This window comes from Charadrius vociferus, unplaced genomic scaffold (genome assembly GCF_000708025.1).
Source record: "Charadrius vociferus isolate BGI_N301 unplaced genomic scaffold, ASM70802v2 scaffold39, whole genome shotgun sequence".
Taxonomy (NCBI): domain Eukaryota; kingdom Metazoa; phylum Chordata; class Aves; order Charadriiformes; family Charadriidae; genus Charadrius; species Charadrius vociferus.
This window is the reverse complement of record NW_009650188.1, coordinates 2,888,209-2,911,480: the sequence shown is the minus strand read 5'-3', so window position 1 is coordinate 2,911,480 and position 23,272 is coordinate 2,888,209. Positions and strand designations below refer to the sequence as shown.

At 41.0% G+C, this 23,272-nt stretch overlaps 1 protein-coding gene across 1 annotated transcript in view; it reads left to right on the top strand.

Moving 5' to 3' along the window:
* PRRC2C (proline-rich coiled-coil 2C) overlaps positions 1 to 23,272 on the top strand; it is a 55,663-nt gene that overhangs the window by 11,110 nt on the left and 21,281 nt on the right. The window contains 15 exon segments of the mRNA XM_009892820.1: positions 131 to 269; positions 1,265 to 1,336; positions 2,099 to 2,753; positions 3,587 to 3,747; positions 4,375 to 4,621; positions 6,155 to 6,368; positions 7,165 to 8,002; positions 8,072 to 9,531; positions 10,736 to 10,944; positions 11,557 to 11,711; positions 12,175 to 12,523; positions 12,990 to 13,075; positions 13,793 to 13,981; positions 16,744 to 16,995; positions 22,162 to 22,251. Of these exon segments, the coding sequence (XP_009891122.1) occupies positions 131 to 269; positions 1,265 to 1,336; positions 2,099 to 2,753; positions 3,587 to 3,747; positions 4,375 to 4,621; positions 6,155 to 6,368; positions 7,165 to 8,002; positions 8,072 to 9,531; positions 10,736 to 10,944; positions 11,557 to 11,711; positions 12,175 to 12,523; positions 12,990 to 13,075; positions 13,793 to 13,981; positions 16,744 to 16,995; positions 22,162 to 22,251 (5,116 nt within the window).

The following is a 23,272-nucleotide window of genomic DNA, read 5'->3' as shown; positions in this document are numbered from 1 at the left end:
GCTGGGCATGTAATAGAAATGATCCTTGCTGTGAGGAAATTTCACTCTTTATAAGAAACACTGAGGGTAGAAGATAATTGACTAAATACCTGTGTGGAGTACACCTTCCATTTTTCTTCTTTGCACACAGTGATGAACAAACACCGTCAAAAGATTCCCAGAGTCCTGATGGCCAGAAGGAAGAAGAACAGACAAATGCTAAGTCTGCCACCCAGGCTTCCACAGCAGCAACCAAAGGGTCTTATGGCAAAAGCTCTCAGCTTGAGCAGGTTTGTGTGTTCTTCTCTTCAGCTTTTCTGGCAACAGCCTCATGAGGAGAGGTCCCACTCAGGTGTCTTTCCAAACTGTCAGGTCAATTAAGGTTATGAACATGAGTGAAAGCATTAGCTACTGCTTATCTGAGCTGTGGTAACTGATCGGGTGCTGCTTAGAGAACGTAGCTGCTTCTGGTCACAAAATAAAAATAGCATGGCTTTATCTAGTGTGTTATAATCCACAGTTGTGAGGGAGTGAGAACTCTTGTGTCAGTTACTGTGACTCAGCTGACAGGCTTTAATTCAATACTCATGTCTGTCCGTCCCTGTAACAGTGAATGAAGAGGTTCTGGTGTCCATCATGTTTTATAGTGGCACAGAGTAAATAGTGCCCAAGTGGCCCATCCATTTTTCCTGGGTGTGGGGATTTTTGTATGGTATTGTGACCCACCTTCTTCAGTGCAGCTTAGTGGTAATGTGTCAGCTCACTTCTGATGTCTCAGGCGAATGTAGACTTCATCAGCTCAGCCTTTTTGTTTTATCCTCTAGCAGAGGAAGATTGGCAGCCTCCTCAGCTTATGCCTGCTTCAGCTCTATTCTCTACCCTCCCACCCCAGGAAAGCTACTGTTGAATTTATCTGAAAATTTCCCAGAAGTGTTTTCTCTTGACACCAGTAATAATGAAGATGGGAGATCTTTAATTGGGTTTACTTGCACTTTGTCTATATATAAAGATGATGTTGTCTTTCAGGGTTTGATGCTACATTGAATCTAAGGAAAAACAGTGCAGTAATATAAATGCTGAAAATTGGATGTGTGAATGTTTAAAGTAATTATCTCTCAGTACATAAAGTGGAAATGTTCTTGATGTTGTTTTGCATGCAAATTTGTATTGTATGCAGATGGTTCATTAGGTGTAGTATCTTAATGCAGTACAAAACAGTAGATCTAAATTTTTCAGCTTGGCTCTTGTTAGGAGCTTAACCCTGGTACTGTGTTTGATCCAATAGGATCGAGGTCCACAGCCTTCTATACATGAAAGAGGTGGTCCCGCTCTTCATCCCAAATCTATTCTACCACCGGTAAGAAAGATTAGAATTGTCCTTATTTCCTTAAGTTAAATTCTTTAATGCTGTGGTGGAGGGATTTAGACTAAGAAAAGTAAAAATATGCTTCACATAGGGATAAGCCTTTTATTTATCAAGTAAAATGATTGTAGTGCCTGGGGCTGGTGAGAACGGGACCCCAATACAGCTGTGTTGCTAATTGTGTAAAGCAGCCCCATCTTGTAAGTGGCGTACAAAATATGTGAGAACTTCAAGATCTTTCAGTTATCCAGCCTCATTTGGGAACTAGGGAGGACAGGGGCATAGGAATAGTGCTGGAGGGCTGGCTGCCAAGGCAGATGGGGAGATGAAATGTGTACGTAGTAGCTTCTTACCAATTTTCAACAATCCTTATTAAAATCTCTGTTATCTTGAGCGACCTTGAATTGCTTTGGCTCCTTGGGAGACTTTTGTCTGAGATCTTCCCTGAGCCTTTGTGATTTAGAGCAGCCTGTAACCAAATCCAAAAGATGTTTTGTCATCTTTGCTGTCACTTTGCATTAATGTTGGGGAGGAAGACTGACGTGAGCCCAACTGAATCTTTACCTCTCCTTTCTGAGCTTGGGTTGTGTAAGTCTGAACTGGGGCAGGAAGGTGGGGACTTGCTTTTTCTTCCAAATCTTGCTTTTTAAAGGTGCCATGCAAATACAGGTATTGACAAATAGTTAAATATAATATTACAGCTAGCTGTTTATATAATACATCCTCAACTTGATTTAACTGATTTTAATATTGCAGCACCCTCCTCCGCCTGATCGCCAGGTAGGACCTGGAAGGCAAGGACCCTTTCCCCCTAAACCAGTACCAGATGAAGATGAAATCTGGAAACAGAGGAGAAGACAGCAGTCAGAGATATCTGCTGCAGTTGAGCGAGCCCGTAAGCGGCGAGAAGAGGAAGAAAGAAGAATGGAAGAACAGCGAAAAGCTGCTTGTGCCGAAAAGCTAAAACGGTTAAATGAGAAATTCGGCTGTGTGACAAAACCCTCCCGGGAAGACCCTCTGAAAGAGCGGGAGAGGGAAAGGGAGAGAGAGAGGGAGCGGGAAAGGGAAAGAGAAAGGGAGCGGGAGAGGGAGAGGGAAAAGGAGAGGGAGCGGGAAAGAGAGCGAGAAAGAGAAAAAGAGAGGGAGAAGGAAAAAGAGAGGGAAAGGGAGAAGGAGAAAGAAAAGGAACAAGAAGAAAAAGAAAAATTGGAGAAGGCAAAAGAGCAGGAAAGGGAGAAAGAGAAAGAAAAAGAGATGGAGATGGAGAAGGAAGAGGAGGAGGAGGAAAAGGAGAACGAGAAAGAGAAAGAAGAGGAGAAACCAGCACATGAGGTTCCTGAGCCTGTAGAACCTGTGGCAACACCTGTAGAAAAACAAGAAACTGAAACTAGGAATAACAAGGAAGAAAAAGGTATGCCTGCACGCTAGTAGTTGTCTGTTTTAAAGCTGAGCCACAGAGCACAGTTGTAATCTAGAAGGCTAAGTTGCATACCTAATTAACCTAGTGGATCTAGACCATTTATTTTCCTGGCACATTACAGCTGCTAACTATCCTTGGAGCTAGACGTGTTTGCCCAATTCATCAAAACATTAAAGAAAAAACTGTGCTTTGTGATTTAGGCCAGACTTTGAAGAATACAGAAAGACAAGCTGGCTTTCTTTTCTTGTTAAAGGAGGTTCAGCAACTCATGTTGCTAAAAGCAGTGTAAATTATTTCAGCTATTCTGTTCTTTCAGCAAGCTTAGAGAAGTAGACACAAGAGCGTGTAGTTAAACTTGGTGCATTTTTTGTCGTAGAACTTGAATGCCACAAGAGAACCGTTAGACTATGCTTAATAAGGTTGTGTTATCCGTTGAATGGATAAAAGTGATCGTAAAACCAAACCTTTGTTCATTAAAAAAAGTTGATTCAAATGTAATACAGTAGCATTGATACAGCACTTACTTAATCACGTAATAGTTACAACCTAAATGTTGGTGGTTGATTACCCAGTGTATTTGAGTTTAAAAGGGACACTGAGGGATGTATTAACAACAACTGTTCTGTTTTGAGGGGTGGTTCTTAGCTTTTTTTGCCTTTATTGGTTTTGGAAACTAAGACTGTGAGGTTAGAGAAGGCAGACTGTTTTCATTTTAGAACATCCTTTATCTGACATTCTGGTGAAATTGTCATAGTTTTAAGATTCACTCTTGTCTCCCACGTCTGTGGGTTGGTTTTTGTTTTATTTTTTTCCAGAAGATCAAGCAGTCTTTGCCAGACAAGATAGCGGTCGGAATGAGAAAGAGATTTCACAGGTGACTCATGAGAGTGAGCCAGATTCAGGATCTCAGCCTCGTCCTGCTGTTTCCTCGGGCTATTCTAAACAGTTCCAGAAATCGTTACCACCAAGATTTCAGAGGCAACAGGTAACTAACTAGTTCATTCAAAGAAGGAAGTTCATTAAAAGAATGTCTTCTGCCTCATTTTGAATAAGAACGTGACCATAGAAGTCTCAAAAAACTTAAGTTGTTGCTTTCCAGCTTCTGTAACATCCTATAGTATTGGCGGGAATTGCTTTGCCTGAAATACTTCTTGTAACTTGCAAAGCATGTGAGTGAGCAGAAGGCAAGAGAGGCTTTTAAAAATGGCTGGGTTTGTATCAGTTGCTGAAGTAGATCATTGCCCTGTGGTTATCTGTGGAACCTGGGATTTGATAGTCATTGTTTCTACAACTTTTCCTTAAAGGATGTGACATTCACAAATGTAGTTTGGATTTGGGTCCCATGTTCTGAAGAGCAATTTGCATTAATGACATGAACAGAGTAGAAGTTGTTCTTTGTCTCAGCTGAATATTGGCAAAATTAGCTGTTCTAAATTGTCCAGTCTGGTTTTCCCCCTTTCTCCTAATTCATCCTGGTGCATGTTTTCAGTTCATTTTCAGAATGCTTAGTGTCCTGGAGATAAGTGTAACTGTTATTTCTAAGGGTTATTTGAATTCTGTTCAAGTTTTCATCTTAATAAAAAGTCTTGTAAAATTGCTTTCTGTTATGCAGGAGCAAATGAAACAGCAGCAGTGGCAGCAACAACAGCAAGGTGTCCTTCCACAGTCTGCTCCCTCACAGCCTTCTAGTGGCCCTGTCCCGCCTCCCCAGCATAGACCCCTTTACCAGCCCATGCAACCACATCCTCAGCATTTAGCTTCAATGGGCTTTGATCCACGGTGGCTTATGATGCAGTCTTACATGGACCCACGAATGATGTCAGGAAGACCTGCAATGGACATGCCTCCTATTCATCCAGGTAAAATCTGGCAGCACTTTTTGACTGTTGAACTTTTTGTTTTGAAATAGAAGTCTTTTCCTGACCACATTATGTATAGTAACAGCAAATGGGTGGGTTTCTTTAAAAAACAAAAAAAAAAAACCCAAAAAACCCCCACATTATTTCATTGTTTGAAACAAAACAGGTATTAGTAGTACTGGAAGAATGATAATCATATGCCAATGCATAGCTTTGACTATAAAATAAGATCACAGCTTTTTCCTGCATTGTGGGCATGTTAGTCGACAGTTAAGGATGTATTCACAATGTCAGCATCAGCCTTACTTTGTTGCAGATGTTAAAGCTGGCATGGGTTAGGTGGAACTGAAAAATAGTGTATTTACCATTTGTGTTTCATTACATATTAGCACTTGATACTACATTGCTTATTAAAAAAAACACATGAATTTTTTTTTATTTTTGTATTATGTATTAGCACCTCTAGAGTCTTGCTAAATTTGTATTTTCAGATTCTTGGCACTTCCTTTTTAATTTGTGGAATGGCCGTCTGACTTGCAGTTAGGAAAGCTACTGTGCATAAATAATACAAGTTTGACATATAATGTAACAGATACTTACCTGTTACCCTGCTCATTAGCTGGATATTCTGAGTGAGTGCAAGTAATGAATGGAGGAACCAGCAGGCTAAGCAAAGACAGTGAAAACTAGAATTTCTTTAAAATCGTAGAATGGTTAGAGTTGGAAGGGACGTTGAAGATCATCTAGTTCCAACCTTCCTGCCATAGGCAGGGACACTTCCCACTAGACCAGGTTGCTCATCAGAGAGGAGTAGAGGAGGAGAATCCCTTCCCTTGACCTGCTAGCCACACTTCTTTTGATGCAGGCCAGGGTGTGGTTGGCTTTCTGGGATGTGAGCACACATTGCCAGCTTATATTGAGCTCATGAACCAACACCTCTAAGTCCTCCTCAGGACTTCTTTCAATCCATTCTTCCCCAGCCTGTATTTGTGCTTGGGATTGCCCTGACCCATGCGCAGTACCTTGCACTTGGCCTTGTTGAATTTCATGAGGTTTGCACAGGCGCACCTCTCCAGCTTGTCCAGGTCCCTCTGGATGCCATCCCTCCCCTCCAGTGTGTTGACCACACCACACAGCTTGGTGTGGTCACAAACTTGCTGAGGATGCACTCAGTCCCACTGTCCACATTACCAACAAAGATGTTAAACAGCACTGGTCCCAGTACCAATCTTGCATCAGAAATTTCATCCACAAGTTTGCAGGTCTACAGACCTGGTTTATCCCATTATAGTGGAAGCAGACGGCTTTTCTTTCTGTTGAATATAGTGTACTAGTGGTGAATATGATTTAGTCATTCTGAGGTCAACTGGCAGTGAATGGATGTTTGGTTTCAAGAACAGAAGGTACAGAGGAAAGGAGATGAGAGAGAGAATAGCGTTCTTTAGTACCTCCTGATATGCTTTGTTTGTCTAGAGGTAGGTCTCTTTGCTAATGTTAAACTGGTTTCAATTGTTGAACTTAAATCTTTCACAGGAATTATGCCTCCCAAACCACTGATGAGAAGAGACCAGATAGAGGGATCGGCAACTAGTTCAGATTCATTTGAACATATAGCTCGCTCAGCAAGAGAGCATGCTGTTCCTTTGTCAGAGCCCCGCATGATGTGGGGGTCAGACCCATACCCCCATGCAGAACCTCAGCAATCTAGTTCTCCTCCCAAAGTGCTAGAAGAGCCTGACGATTTGAGGTAAGCCTGAGTTATTTACTCCTGCTTGTCACCTCTCCGAGCCATACATACTTACACTGTTGGCTGTGTAACTTAGGTTGCAAAATGCAGTTTAAACTGAGTTATAGCTGCTCTTTACACAAAACTTAAAAGTGGTGGCTGGGGGTTGGAGTATACTTGGCACTGTTTTATAAAACAAAAGACATGCCTTCTCTATAGTGGGTTGTAGAAAGACAATTTGCCCCTTGTTTAGGATCCTTAACCAAATTTGATAAACGGTGATTGCCATAATATTTTGAATTTTTGGTTTTGTAGAACATTCCTGCAGTGTTTTCCTGTTTTCCATCTGCTCTCCATCCTCCCCATATCGGGGAACTTTTTTCTGATGTATATTGGTTTCAAAAGTGGTGTGTTAAGTGCAAGTGGCATAAAGCAAGACAGTCACTTTTGACCTTTGCTGCATGATGAATGGTTAGGAAGGCTTCCTCTGCATCTCATAAGTACCCAAAAATTCTTTTTGCTGTACTGCTCTCTGGATAACACTTGTGATATTAGCCTGCTCACTCTATTTAAAATTGCATATATAGCCATTAACAATAATAGATTCCTAAAGATGAGTGTACATTTGACACTGAACTCTTAACTAGGATAGAACAAAATTGACCTCTACAACTACCAGCCAGTGTGAAAATTAATACCTGTTATTTCCTTGAGCTGACATCAATCCTTCATAGAAATAGAAAATTATTTCATTTAAGTAAATATTTGAGTAAAACTTTTTCCCCTGCCCTAACGTTCTTAATTGGTTGCTGCTTAGGTCTGAGGCACACTTGGAGCAAGAACGAGTTGCTGTCCCTGCTGCTGCTTATCCTGTAGAACACAACCAGTTGGACTCTCATCCAAAGACAGACTTTTTCAGAGAATCAGGAGAGGTGGAGGTACAGAAGTTCCCAAGCAGGCCTTTGGAAGATGTACAACCTCTCCAAACTGACACACCTAGCACGGCAGTTAACTTTGAAGGAGTGAATGAGAAAGTTACCCGTAGCTCTCCAGAAGAATTGGTGCCCGCGGGGGAAAGTCACTCTTCACTAAAGAGAAGCATTTCCCATGGTTCCAGTCACTCTCTAAAATCAGAAGACCAGAGGAATGAGACAGCAACAAATATCCCTAAATTAAATAACAGGCCTGTTGAGACAAAGGAGACAATTGAGAGACTTGAGATTAAACCAAAAAAGGAAATGTTGATCAATAATAGAGCATCAGAAGGACCAAAACCTGAAAAAACTTTCAAACCTAAGTCTGAGACGAGATGGGGTCCTAGGCCGGGTTATGGCAGGAGAGATGAAGGTAGTGATAGACCAGTTAGAAGATCGGGTCCTATTAAAAAACCTGTGCTTAGAGATATGAAGGTTTAAGAGCGTGAACAGAGAGAAGAGCGTGAGCAGAGGAAGGAAAAAGAAGGAGAGAAGGCATCTAGTGAAAAACCTAGCAAGTCTGAAAAAAGTGACAAAAAGGAAGCACCTCAAGTGCCACTATCTCAGGCTGAGCCAGAGACATCTGCCTCCAGCAGCGCACCTCTGGCTAAGAAGATAACCCAGGATGCTGCTCCAACACCAGCAAGCCAGGAAAGCAGTCAAACCGAGACTGCAGCTAAAGTTCCAGTTCAGCCACCAACACCTCCAGTCCAGCAGCAGCTACCGGCTGCCCAGCCTGCTGCTCCACAGCTACCCTCCGCAGTACAGCAGCAGCCACCTGCTCAGCCGGCAGCACAGCAGCAGCCACACGTTCAGCAGCCAGCTACTGGGGTGAAGGAAGAAAAGCAGACTGAGAAGGCTGTTAGCAAGGAGGTTGGAGAGAAACCACGCTTAGAAACCAGACCAGTAAAAAGAGAGCCTGGCTTACCACCTAGGACATACTGGAAAGAGGCTAGGGATAGAGACTGGTTCCCAGATCAGGGATACAGAGGCAGAGGTCGTGGGGAGTATTATTCTAGAGGTCGTAGCTACAGGGGTTCTTACGGAGGACGTGGTCGGGGCAGTAGAGGCCATAATAGAGACTACCCACACTACAGAGATCCTAAGCCTAGAACAGACCATGTGCCTTCAGGTCCTGTTAGGCAAAGAGAAGAGAGTGAAACTCGTAGTGAGAGTTCTGACTTTGAAGTAATCCCAAAACGACGGAGACAGCATGGTTCAGAGACGGATTCTGACAGCGAAGTCCATGAAAGCGCAAGTGACACTCTGCTTTCAGACAAAGACAGCCTAATCAAAGGCAAGCACCCGAAAAGAGAAGAGAGAGCTGATGGCAAGAAGCCTCCAAAGCCTCTGTCTTTCAAACCTGAAAACAGTATCAGAGTAGACAACAGATCCCTAGAAAAACCATACATAAGAGATGATGAGAACAAACCCAAACCAGGATTTCTTCCTAAAGGAGAGCCTTCCAGACGAGGCAGAGGGGGAATGTATAGACGTGGTGGCAGGGATCCTGGTGGACGTCCTCCACGTCCATCCACAATAAGGAGACCAGCCTACAGAGACAATCAGTGGAACCCTAGGCAAACAGAGATCATTAAAACAGAAGATGGGGACCCTCCACGAAGAAATGAACATTATGGTCCTATACCAGTTGATAAAAGACCTCCAAAATTTGAGAGAAAGTTTGATCCAAATAGAGAGAGGCCACGAAGACAAAGACCTGCTCGGCCTCCAAGGCAAGATAAGCCACCACGCTTTAGGCGCCTAAAAGAAAGAGAGGCCGCATCAAAGATTAATGAGGCAGTAACCAGCTCATCAACAAGTGCCACAGTTAGTAATGCAGTTAGTGAGCCCTCCAACACTGCTCTAGATGTGTCGGGAAGTAAGACACCAGACTTGTCCAACCAGAATTCTTCAGACCAGGCAAATGAAGAGTGGGAAACAGCTTCAGAAAGCAGTGACTTCAATGAAAGGCGGGAGAGGGATGAGAAGAAAACAGCAGACATAGCAGCACAGGTGGCTGCAAAGGCAGGAGAAAATGCTGGAGCTCCAAAAAGGGAAATAGCCAAGAGAAGTTTCTCCAGTCAGCGGCCTGGAATAGACCGTCAAAACCGACGTGGCAACAATGGGCCAGCTAAACCAGGGAGGAACTTCTCAGGGCCTAGGAGTGAAAGGCGGAGTGGTCCTCCACCCAGAAGTGGAAAAAGAGGGTGAGTACCAGCTTCTGTTAGAAAGCACACATGGTCATGGTCTTCTGTGGTCCTCTTGTGGTTCAAAATCTTAAGTAGTTATTTTAGATTTGTCGAATGGTAGAGAAGAGAGTAAGACAAGCGCAGGCACCTGTGGCTGTGTACTTTCTAATTTTACTCTTTTTATACAGCCACTTAGAACATGGAGCTAAGAGCAGAGTATTCTTGTATGCACAGTGTTAAAAATGCCTAATAATAAAATATTGCAGTGCTGGCTGGGTTGAGCTATGTTTCTTAAGATTTGGATGCAAGCTGAAGTGTTAATGTGAGCAGTTTTGCAGTCGATACGTAAATTGCTGCATTGCATTTTGGATCAGTCACCTAACAGACAAACATGTTGAGAATTGTTTGCCATAGAGACTAAACTGTGTTCCTCTGTATGTTAAATTTGATTGACACTTGATAATTATTTGATGTTACTATTTGCCCACTGTTTTTGTAGTCACAGTGCACAGTCTGGTAAGTGGGAGGCAGGACAAGACATTTCTTGATTGAATGCCTACCCTGTACTCTAGGACTCTTGTGCTTGTAGGTTGCTGTATTCTAACTTCGGGTTTTGCCTGGGCTTAAAAACTTGTGATCAATGCTTTAACCTCTGAGTTAAAACTATTAAGAATTCCTATGGTTAGTCACTTAAAGGTGACGGTGAAGCAAAAATTGGGTATTCCAGGTTCCACAGCAAAGTCAGAATGCTGCAAATCTGACTCATGGCTTCAGATAGCTTTTGGTAAGTGAGCCTGTACAGCAAGTATATTGTACCTTGTTTGTATTTGCTCACATTGCATACTGTAAGCTGTTTTGGTTTTTTTTTTTTTCTATGGAAGACTTCACTGCTGTTGAATTATACTGAACTCCATACCTGTTGAGTTTTGGTACCTCTAACTACATAGACCAAGCCAGAGGTGACCTTAAAATTATGCTTTTTTTTTTTTTCCCCTGTGATTCTTTTTGGCAACGGGGCATTTGATATGTCCCCAAAAACAGCTTTTGCTGTTAAGACTCCTCTTGTTGAGGAGCTAGAAGTAAAAGTCTGGAGCCTACTAACAAGTTGCACAGTAGACACTTATACCCCTATAATGGGATTTGCACTAGATTGTTAGCTCCTTCCGGAGTATTTTCTGTGGCTGGTCATTAGTTTTCTCAATTTTTTTTTTTTCTAATATAGGCCATTTGAAGAGCAGACAGCAACTGTGCCTGGTGTTGATCCCAACAACAACAACTCTTTACATCAGGAGGACGGAGGTGTTACTGCTGCAGGACAAAAGAGCACCAAGGATGCAAGTGGCAAAAAGAGAGAAGAACCTAAGGCTGGTCCAAAGAAGCCTAAGGAAAAAGTGGATGCCTTGTCTCAATTTGATCTTAATAATTACGCAAGTATGTGTTGATAATATGCTAAAAAGAATTAGTGATCCTGCTAGCTTTGCTGCAGGTAGAGCTAGATGTTTGAAAACTTGGAAAAGAGGAGAGGTGATTTTTTTTTTTTAAACACCAGAATAATTGTGTACTTGAGTATTGCTACCTTTGTCATATCTAATTAACAATGTATATGGCTCTAAAAGGTAACAGGTCTCATTGTGTGTTTTTATGTATAGATGAGAACCATCTTGTTCTATTATCTAATCCTAACCGTTATTCTTACTATTTTCTGCTATTCTAATAATTTGCTTAACCTTCATAAGCAAAGGCAGTGGATATCACTGATAAGCTTACAGCCAGTGTCCAGGAAGGCTGTTCATTATTCATTGTTATGTTTTAGTTCCTATTTCCTGGAGAGTCTGGTACAGGCACCTGCAATTTCTCAGTTCTTAAATATTAACTCCTTGTCTTCAGACCCACGAATGACACACTAGTCAAGCAGAAGCTTACCTTTAATCAAAGCCACCATCTGTCTGTGGGAAAATAGTTTCCACTCTAAAACGTCTTGGCTTGGTGCATTCCATGTGAAGCTGTTAAAACAGCAGATTTATACCTCTCCTTTTTCTATAGGTGTTGTGATCATTGATGATCACCCTGAAGTGACAGTAGTTGAAGACTCCCACTCTAACTTGAATGATGATGGTTTCACAGAAGTGGTGTCTAAGAAGCAACAAAAACGCTTGCAGGATGAAGAGCGCAGAAAGAAGGAAGAACAAACAGTGCAGGTACAAGACCATCATTTATACTGGGAAAGAGCTCCTTGCAGTACTGGGAACGTTGTGAAGTATGCAGAATCTTCCTTCCAAATAAGCTGTATTTTTCACCTTATAAATATAACTAGATAGTTGTATTAATACTAAGTTGTTCAGAATTAGTAAATTAAATTACTTTTCACTTAGTCATCGTAGGATTCTGTACTTCCTGATTGGGCACTGTCAGGCAGGTGGAACTGGCAAACTGAAAACACCGTTTTTCATACTGTGATAAAGATTTATACTACTGGTTGTGCATCAGTTGATTCCAAGAGGAAAATGGATGAGAAATCATTCTTCCTGTGGTTAAATACCCCTAAAAAATAACCTTCTTTAAGACAGGGTTAATCAGTTTGTATATTTGCTGCTATACAATGTTCAATTGGTGTCCGTACAGATTATCAGCTTTAAGAATAAAATTGGCTTCTGCTTACAGGTTTGGACCAAAAAAGGATCAAGCGAAAAAGGCCGAGGTCAGAATTCCAAGCTCCCACCCAGATTTGCCAAAAAGCAGCAGCAACAGGCAGCAGCCGCAGCTGCGCAGCAGGCACAAGCTCAAGCTCAGGCACAAGCTCAGGCACAGCCTCCGTGTACAACACAGGCTCCAGGTCAGCCACAGGCTTCTGTTCAGACGCAAAACCAGACTGCAGGAGGGACAGCCACCACGGAATACACAGTGTCAGGCAAAGTTCTGCAAAACACCCAGGCTCACAATGGTCTGGGAACTGAATTATGGGAAAACAAGGTGCCTCCTACAGCAGTTCTAAATGACATTTCCAAAAAATGTAAGTGATGTCTTTTGAACTTGGGGTGGGGGGGCAGCAGCCGTTGTAGTTAGAGAATGCTGATTGTCAGCTCTCTCTGTCTCATTTCTACCTGCAAATGTAGTTTGCACAGGGAATAGAGGGCAGCATTTCAAGGTGCAGCGTTGTAACCTATGAATACCTCTGAAAAGATATTTTTGCAGTATGATACTACTCAGTATTTTATGTTGTGGTCACGTTCTTCATTCACTATGAATGAGCCACTGTCACTTCAGCAGTCTGTTTTGTTGGGCTCGGTCGTGCTTCCAAATGTGATGATTGCCCCACCTGAAAGCAGCATATTGTTAACTGCTGAATAGGTTAACAATTTCTTAACTAAAGCTTATTTAATCAAGACATCTATAATTATCAGTCAATTGTTCACTTTAGTAGAATGCATTTAGCAACATTTGAGGTATTTTTTAAACTCTCTTTTCTTAATTGTCAGTGGGACCCATTAGTCCACCTCAGCCACCTTCGGTCAGTGCTTGGAACAAGCCTTTGACATCTTTTGGTTCAGCTACATCTCCAGAGGTAAGAAAGAAAGGAAGAAGAGTAGCTGTATCTGCAGCTTACCCAGAATATACCTTACTGGGACTGGGTACAGATTATCCATTTATTCAGGCATGCAGATACTTAAACTGGCACGTGTAGAATTCCATGAAGTCAGGAGATAGTACAGAAACACAGGATACAGGGTAGTGTTTTTATGATTGCAGCATGGGAATACTGTTCTCTTAATAAAAACTCAGCTGTTCACAGATTCTATTGATAGCTATTATTTGGTGCATTTTTAAAGTAAAAATATTGCATAGTTTGCATGTGAACACTTGTGTACAGTTCAGTAATGTAGACAGAAATGGGATGTCTCCAAGAACTAAATGTTTTCTATGTCCCTTAAATCAGAGATACAAAAAGCAGTATATGCTTTTTAACTGTTAGCTCTACTTCTCCCATGGAATTTGCATAGCCTTAAATTTTATGTTTAAAATCCTGTGGTTTTATTTTCTTGGGCTTTTTTGGTTTTGAGCTTGTATAAACAGTAGGAACTGGAGGAGGAGGAAGTGTACATTCACATATTGTTTACTCTTACAAATCTGTTGCAGTCATAAATGCTTTTGCTGGCAGAAAGTAAATGTACTTTTTCAGTGGTTTTCAGCTGAGGATATTTTGTGTTCTTTTTCTGAATCAGTAGCATTGTACTGATCTAGAAATCTTTTGAAATACATTAAATGTTTACACTTCATCTAGGGGACAAAGCCTGGGCAAGAAGGTGGAGTCGATCTTGGTATAGAAACTATTCAGTTTGGAGCCCCAGCTTCCAGTGGCAGTGACAATGAAGTTGGCCCTGTGCTTTCTGAGAAGTCTACTGACAAGCTACCAGAACCAAAAGAGCAAAGGCAGAAACAGCCTCGGGCTGGACCCATCAAAGCACAAAAGGTAAAAGGTCATATCTTCAGTACAAACTTCTAAACTTCAAGAAGTTCAGCCAAAAAGAGGTTACAAATGATAGAATAGAATACTAATTCAAATAGGACTAGACCTATAAAAGTTGCATTCCCCTTCTGTATCTCCTAAAATAATCAACAAGTTCTTGGAGAGAAAGAGGATGGGGAATTCAGTTCGAGAAGCAAGCGAAAGTAATCAACGTTAGTTCAGCAAAGTTTGTCCATTGGTTCTGTGTTTGGAACAAGGGATGTGGCTAGAGCAGGGGTGGGATTATGGATTTTCAATAGCTTTGTTGGGAGACTAGGGATGTGGTAGAGTGTTTCGGTTTCGTTTTCCAGGTTTGGGGTTTTGGCTTTCTCTTGAGCTTACTCGGCACAGGCTTTGAGAGCTGTTTTGAAGCAGGCATTCTGTTTCTACCCTGGCTGTATCTCCAGTTTCAGTAGTTCTTCCTGCCACCATGCCTGCCTTGCCCTCCTCTAAATGATGCATGGTCCTCTGCTTAGTTTTGTAGCCAGATTACCAAGATGGCTAATAATATGTCAAGTTGCAAGAAAAGTGTTTTGAGGAAAGGGGATGAATATTGGAGCCACTGATTTGAAGTCTCAAATTCAAATGCACAGAAGTCTGGATAATTAATTTTTTTTGCAACTAATCTAGGAAGACTGGATAGGTAATCAAACTTCTCTCTTTTTTTTTTTCTTAAATTATCGCTTGCTCTCCAGAGATTTAGGGGCTCCATTCAGTCATGATCATGTATTTCCATTGTTACCACTCATAAGGAGTAATACTTTCTCCTCCTGTCATTTAGATTACACTTAGTGATCTTTCACGTTAGTGAAAGGTACTTTCCTGTTATTTCTACCTCCAATGCATACTTACCTGTGCATTGCTAGCACTCGGCACCAGCTTGTTACTTCCAGAAAGAGATGGTTATAGTAGATACACTTGGCTGGTGACTTACAGAACCAGCTGTTTCCGTCACGCTTGATGTCTGAGATTTAGCAATGCCCCTGATGTAATTAAATCCCTTTTGTCTTTCTGGAAGACTGGGTGTTTCTTTGTGTTGATCGTGTTTGGGGTTGTTTTTTCCAAAAAAAAAAAAGGTGAAATCTGAAAGTGCAGTCACTTGTAGAATGAATTTAACTTCTGCTGCATGAGGCATTCAGTGGGTGTGCTCCAGTTCAGGGGTTTTACTGCAAAATATAAAACCCATACAGCAGAGAAGTATGCAGTAGAATGCTGGTGAATTGTAGTAACCTAGCACATTCAGAACCCGTATCTCAGATATACTAGCAGCATGCCTAAAACTGCCCCAATGAAATCGCTGAACTCCAAAGTTAAATACACTCGCAGTCTGCTTTTTACTGTGTAGAAAGTTCCTTTTTTCTGCTTGGTTTTAGCTATCAAGAGTCCTGTAGATTTTGTTGAAAGACAAATGTGTGACTAAATGGTAAATTCACTGGAAATTAACATTTTTGTGTGCTCGTCTGAATGAGATGGCTGTAGTCCTTTAACTGTCTTGATGACAGAAAAACCTCAACAAACAAACACTTCCTACACACCCACCACCCCCATGGTGATATTGTTTGCTATGAAGCCTAAATACAAACTTATGTTCAGGATCGGCAGTTAGTATTTTTGAACTAATATGGGCAATGTAAGAGGACCATACTTGAAACAAAGCAATTTACTGTTTCAAGTGTGACTTTAAAGGGTCTGGAGGAATTTCTGCCTCTGTAAACTGCAAGAGCAAAAAATATTTAGGGTGAGGTGGTTCCTGATTGCTGCACTGCAGAGCTCAGGCATCTGCTTCTACTGTTGTTTTCTTCCTTCCCTTTGAAAGCTCGTCTCTACTCTGGCTTCCTGAGGGTACCATATACCTTTGGGAAACTCCACCCTCCCCAAAGCCCAAAGGCATTGTATTGTAAAGAGTCTTCCATCTACTCCTGAAACAGCTGGTTTGTATTTATAGAGACAATACCAGCGACTTCTGTCTTTCCTCTATCAAAGCTTAAGGAGTAGGATGTTAAGGACTGCCTTTAAGGAATTTTTGTGGTACTCTGTAGTGAAATGGGCTGAGTAGTCTCAGCCAGAAAGGATATGGCTATTTAAACAGCAGAGCATTCAGGTTCCCTGAGGCCCTTCATTCTGCTTTAATTCAGCTACGCAGAAAGGAACTACTGAATTGCAGCAGTTATTCCAGCCATGGTGTCTGCAATAGAAGGCAACACTTGCATGCAGGTGATTCGTTTTTTCTGGATATCTCCTTAGTGCTCAATCCGTAGGGAAAAATGCTGCCAACAAATAATACATCGAGATATCTTCAAATGAAGGTAGAGTCTTCTGTTCTAGTTTCCTGGGGTCCTGTAAAATCCTGATTCTCTGAAAACTAAAATAACCCATATGTATTTGAAGTCTTGTGGCTTCTATACTTTTTTGTGCTTTTATTGTAAGGAGAGTCGAGCTGGCTTTTTTCTGTAGGTTTTTACTAGGTCTTATTTTAGTTGAGCTCTACCACTTCACATAAAACATGTATTGCTTGAAAACAATGGTTTAGATTCCTAATGTTCAAAGTTAATGTGTTTCATGTACAGATTGCTAACTTAGTCTCAAATGATTTATCTGTTAGAAAATTCTTACACTTCAGGAAAGCTTTATTCGATTTAAGCAGAGTTATTTTAAGCATGTTAGAATATTCTTGTGGGATAGGACGTGGGGGGGAAGACATAACTGACAAGTTAACACTAACTTAGCTTCCAGACTTGAGTCCGGTAGAAAACAAAGAGTATAAACCTGGTCCTATTGGGAAAGAGCGTTCTTTAAAGAACAGGAAGGTGAAGGATGCACAACAGGGAGAGCCTGAGGGACAGGAGAAGCCATCTCCCACCTCTGTCAGAAGCCCAGAACCTGTCACTACAAAGGAAACCAAAGCAGCAAGTGAACTGAGCGCGGAAATAGGAACCATGATAGCTGTGTCTGCTCCAGAGTTTGGAACAAACACAAAGGTAAGAAAAATATTGACACATTATTGAGCGCTATATGTAAAATGTACAATGATATAATTGACACTTGGTTGTCTGCTGGTGGTGGTTACCTCGATGGCAGAGCCCACTGAATAGCAGATATGAAACATTTCAGTACTGCTTGAATTAAACAGTTCTCTGGAAGTGTACAGAGACGTGTTGTTTGTCATACCCCTGTACAGACATCAGCTTGGAAGGTTTTAAACTTTTTTGCTGCTTTATGAATGTGAAAACTCTGTCCTGAGCCTTGCTGTGGAGAGTGGCACTGGAGCCTGGTATAGGCAGATTCAGATATATGTGATATATGTGAGATGAGTGCTTGACTTTCAGCAGAGAACTGCTGTGAAGCAGTGTGCGTGATTGTTGGTTGAGTGCATGGATGACCTGAAGCTGTGAATTAAGTGCTGTTCTGTGAAAAAAGAAATCTCTAAACTAGGAATATGCTGAAGCATTGGATAAGGCTTGTTCAGTTTACCTGAAGGGTCTGTATGTCAGCTCCTGTTGGCTTGGATATTGTCAAGGTAACCCTTGCAGGACTCTTTCAGGATGTTGAGGACTCATCGTAGTTGTCTGCGTGGAACTCCCCGACTTCTCTATAACTACTCAACAGTGAGATGGTGACTTGCTGTCGAGATTAATTATTCTACAGCTCAGTTCTTCACTGTGGTACATTGATAGCACTGGCTGAAAAACATCCCAGAGCCGCTCTCTTTTTTTGCTTAAGGACCTGTGTGGGGACTGCCCTGTACGGCAGCGTTTTGTCTTGAGCAAGAACTATGGTTGTCATCTCTCAAATGTAAAGAAACCATGCAGCTTGAGTAGCTACTAGCTAGTTGTTACACCTGCTTTGGTAAAGGAAAAAAATGCTTCTTGTATGTTTGTAAAGCAGTTTTGTGAGTTTAGTCTCAAGTTTATTGCATGCTGTCTCAATCTTCCTTTTCCTAGTCTTAAGCAAAAATTTCCTGGTGCCACTTAGGAAAGCTGGTCCTCTGCAAAAGTTACATTAATAATTGAAGAATCTGAAATGCAGATCACTCACGATTTATGTTTGTCACCTGCAGTTGGAGGGGGCGGGGGAGACAAGATGATTTTGGCTCTTTTTTGCCAAGGTGTCATGCAAGCAGAAGATGCTATCTCAATGAAGTGTTACACACGTTAACACAGAACAAGTGTTAAGGAGGATATTTGTGTCTGACATGGTAGCTGCAAACTTGGTTTTTGAGTGGAGTGGCAAATAAGTAAGAAAATTCAGTGCTGGGATTTCTCATCCTTCCTGGCAGTTTCCATCTTGTAAGTAGGTGTGAACAGTTTATGTTGATATGAGAAATGGATAAATTGCCCTTCTTGTATGCGGAATCAGAAATGTAGAGCCATAAACACCAGTTTGCTCAAGTATTTGGTAAGAAGGCTGTTTGTATGTACGTCATGTGCTTTCTTACTGTCTTTCAAGCTCCTGTAAACAGAGCTCAATGTAAGAGGAGATGCTGCTTCTAAGCTACGTAGAATAGGAAACATACTTTTCTCAATTGCTTCAGGCTAACTCGATACAGAGTAGCTCTACTAAAATCAGCGTGATTTCCTCTCTACAATTGTATGTTTAAAGTATGAGGTCTTCAAAGGGGAAGTCTAGATTTTGCGCCTTTCTGGCCTTAGTTAAACATGGGTTGCCAAGGTTCTTTGAACTACTACAGTATTAAAGTGCCAAGCTTCTGTCTTCTGGAGGGAAAACCAAAGTGAAAAACTTTTTGGTTTGCGATAGATATGAAAATTCAAAAAAACTTCCTCATTAAGTGGTTGCTAATAGAAGCATTTAATAATAGGTGTACATATTCCTGTCTCAACGGTTCCAGGTTTGCTTTTGAATTCCTTTGTCATGAGTAAGTAAGGTGTTTTTTTTCTAGGAAAGGGGTGGCCATATTTTATATTTATTTCTCTGGAAGTTGAACTAACAACCTGCAGATTTATTGGATAAGATAAGCTTCATCAAGATTTTGCAGGAGTAAACTAGTCTTGCTATCTTTTAAAGTGGCTTTCAAAATGGGTTCAAATACTGCTTCCGCCTTGGAGTTCCTGTACCGATTTGTATTGCAACTGCTTTCTTTTGGTTTTGTACTCTTTCCATTGCTCATTAATGAGGGAAGAAGTGATGACATCTTGAATATGTTGTTTCAATGTCAAATGTTGAAGTTTTAGCAAAGCTAAATGATTTCTCTTTTGACACTCTTTAACATCCTTCTCAGAGACCACTGCTCAGCTTCCAGGAAAGCAAACTTTCTTTAGTGGATTTGGTGATTTAAACATCTGTGAAAGTCAAGCCAGCTGTCCTCCTTCAGAAGCAGAAGCTTTGTAAGGGTACCTCATCCATCCCAAAACAAACATCTTAATAAGAGCCATGTGCATTTAATCATGCAGGACTGTTTTACCGTAGAAACTGTATAAATATGAATCAGCTCATACTGTTGAGATGTTTAAGTTTAGAACTTAAGCATGGTGCTCTGAAGCAATTGCAGCTCTTGGATTTTGCAGTATTTTTGGAGTAAAGGCAATGTGATGGGTAAGTCTCTGAATTGGGTAAAACACCTTATCCCTTGACTCTCTCCACCCTGGCATATCTACATTTTTGAAGTTTTCAAATCACAGGAATGATCAATACCTGGTTGTGGACATGGCAATAAAATGTTTGCACAGATAGTAGGTAACAGCTGTGTTTTACAGAGGTTATGTCTAAAAGGACACAAGCTGTACTTGAGAATAAATTCTGAATATCTGACAAGCTCTCTGGTTTGGGCGAGTTACATAAATCAGGAACAAATCAAATAGCTAATTAATCCCATATAGTACCCTGAGCCTCTATAGCAAGGTCAGCTCTGAAGTCTGCCTTGTCCTTTTGTTCATAAAGTCACTTCAGGTTTTGTGATCTCTTCTTTTTGGGCAAAGTAGGTAGCTATAAAAAGTTTGCCTGTTCTTTTTCTTCAGGTATAAATAACTTGTAGAAAACTCCAAAAAAAAGCATGTACAGCTCTTTCCTCTTGCTATTATCACTGTTACTAGTTTATAATAAAGTAATCAATTAGTTTCTTCAGTGAAACAGTTGTACAGAAGAATCACTTAAATTGAATTACAAAAGCTTATGGTGGTAAGCCATGTCTAACAGATTCCTAGACTTAATGTACCAGTAAATAAAGGATGGTACTTAACCTACAGTTTACAGCATGGTGTTCCTGTGGCTAAAGTCTTATCTGCATGTTCAGCATGTGACTCGTCCTTGTAGGATGGTTCAGCATTGGATACGTACTTCTAAGGGAACCAGAGTTGATACAGTAATTTGCTTGTAATTCTAGTGAAAAGGCAGTTTTGTGCTCTAAGTTTCCAAAGTGACAAAAACTAGCGATAGTCTTGGTCTAATTTCTTTTGTAAGGAATTAATAGTGCTGAAACCCTGTAAAATTTGCATCCAAACCTTGAAGGAATTTTGATACTGTTATATTAAAAACTTCCTTTTTCATATGCAGTAAAGCATCTTAACAAACCAAGAAGCCAGTTAATTACTTCATTAGAAGGACCTTGTGATTAAAGCAGCCTCATGTGCTTGCCTTATTTCACCCAAATTAAGGTTGCCCATTGGAATCAAATATAAACGTGCAACTTGCAGTTTGGTAGTTGGGATTGTGGAACACATCGTATAACTCGTATTTCACCATTTTAACAAGTAAAGGAAATAACTAAATGGAGAAAATAGTTCTATTTCCTTCGTAAATACAAAAATAAGTCAATATGTACATTGTGTCCTCTCACCCCATTATGGTTTAGTTTGTTGCACTAGTCTTTAACCAAAATGAGCTTATCCTTTTAAGGAAATCTTTGGGTTTTTGCCAGTTAGTATCTTGGTGGTTTAATTGCTCTGTTAGGAGATATTGCCATATGCTTGAGGAGTAAATTGAGTGTGAACTTTTTAAATAGCTTACCATACCAGTTGGATGCAATTAAACAAGCATTATGTCATTTGTGCCTTCAAAATCATTGGGTTGGCAAGTCCGGACACTCATCAACAGTCCTGCTGCTAATTTGTCCTTCAGTTGCTTCTTGATGTTTGGTTCTGTAAACACGATAGAACTTTTTCTGGGCTTAGACATGTAAAACTTTGGAGTTTGCAGTGCTTGCTAGAGAGTGGATCTTGGCTGATTCAGGGTCGCACTGTTTATCTAACAAAGTCTGTGGGTCAGGTTCTGATAATACCTGTTTGCCTGCCCAGAACACGCTCAGTATCTAGTGACAAGAATTAAAACACAGTGCTCAACGTGGCTTCAAAGAAGTACCTGTGTCTTTTTTGTTCATTGTAGGTCATTCTCTAGAGAGCTGGCAGTGTTACCAATGAGAAACTTTCATCAGGCAGCTTATACCTACACCTGCAGAAGTCACTTGCCACAGCTAGGTCCATGAAAATGGACCTTGTTCATTTAGCACATTAAGGTCCACATAACTGTGACAAATAAGCTTCAAGGAAAGGCTCTGGGTAGACTGGAAACTTCAGCCCTTTTCTTCCTACCCAGTGCAGAAATCAGGAGATAGACTTCACTATCTGGAGAAACTGAGTCTTGTGGCTTTCAGAGACAGGACTTAAAGGAAAGAAAATTGCTTTGCAAATTGCAACTGTCCCTATGTGTTTCTTTTAATCTGGAGGGCCTTACTTGTCATAGGTTTACCCAAGAAATTTCTGTATTTGTTTAAAGCTACAGAAAGCTTTCAGCTAATACATTTTACTTTTTAAATTGGCTAAAAGTGCTTACGGGTGGCTAAAGCATCTTAGATGACAAATGATTTTAGACCACCGCAGTTCAGTACGTCTAGTGCCCAGGCAGTACATCACTGTATATTCTTGCTTTACAGACTGTATTTTGACTTGTCTCCAGATGTATGTTGTGAGGTCATGAGGCAAGCAGTAACCTCCCAAGAATTCTTCTGACCTCAGTAGCAATTCAGCAGCAGCTGGATGTCTTCCTAAAAAAAAAACAAAAAGGGGGTGTGAAATTCTAATCTTCTGTTGCTTGGTGAACTCCTCCTGTAGAAAGGCTGACTGACGTCTGTCCGAGAAACTTAAAATCTAATTTAGACAAGGGAGATATTTTAATGGAATTATTTTTCTTCACAGGAGTCTGTAACAGACTACACTACACCTTCTTCTCATCCTAACACAGTGGCTACTAGCAGTACAAAAATGGAGGAGACTTTGGTGACGAACGTAAGTCTATTGCAGTGATAGTCTTGACTTTGAAGACAAGAAAATATTTTCACACCTCTTTAAAGCTCAAAATAATACCTTCAGTAAACAAGTCACTAAGGTTTCTTTCATGTTAACTAGCTGTGCATGGTCCAGTAATCTTACTCTGAAGGACAGTTGGTTTGATTAGGATCTGTTCTGGAATTCTTCAGGTGTTTTCTTGTCTTTTGAAAACCACAATGAATTAAAGAGCACAGAAAATGGAGGAGATGTTTCTAGGGGCAATGCTAAAAAAGCAAGGATAGGCATAAGGAGAGAGCATGCTCTCAGCAGCAGTTAGGACTCGAACCTGGTACCAGTAGCAAAGCCCTGTAGATGAGTTTGAAGAAAGACTTTTACAAACAAATCTATTTTGAACTGTAGCCTGAAATCATAGCAGCTGCATGTGAAGGGAGCAGCACAATGGTTTCTGCAAGCAGACAGCAGTCTTTCGGTTGTCCAGTTGCTACAGAGATGAAATGTTTGCAGTCCTTGTAAAGCCAATGATCCTGACTCTGTGAGTGTGGTGTAGCAATTGAGATGACCAGCTGCGTTGTGACTTGTAGTGAAGTCAGGTTTGTCTTGAGTGTGCTGAGATGTCAGGTTGGGAATTTGGATCTTGTGATTTTTGTTGTATGAGTAGCAGAAATAGAATTAGCTCAGAGTTGAGTCACTTGTTGGTTGCGGGAGGAAAGAATCATACAGTGGGATCTCGGGTTTTTATGAAGACGTCTTGTGAATTCCATATCTAAGAAATGCTTTTCAGCTTACTGCAGCATCCTTTAATGCAGTTTTGAAGCAATACTGGTTGAACTTACTCTTTTGCTCGATTTTCTGGTGGTCTTGTGGTTTGTGCCTTTGGTGGTTAGTGTGGAAGATTGAATTCTTTTGTGTCAATGATGTTAGTGTATGCTACCCTGTGGTGTGCTGGAGTTGAATTTGCCACACAGGAAATGGGGGCTCCTGGCCATAAAGAAGAGGATAGCTGTGCTATCCTCTCTGC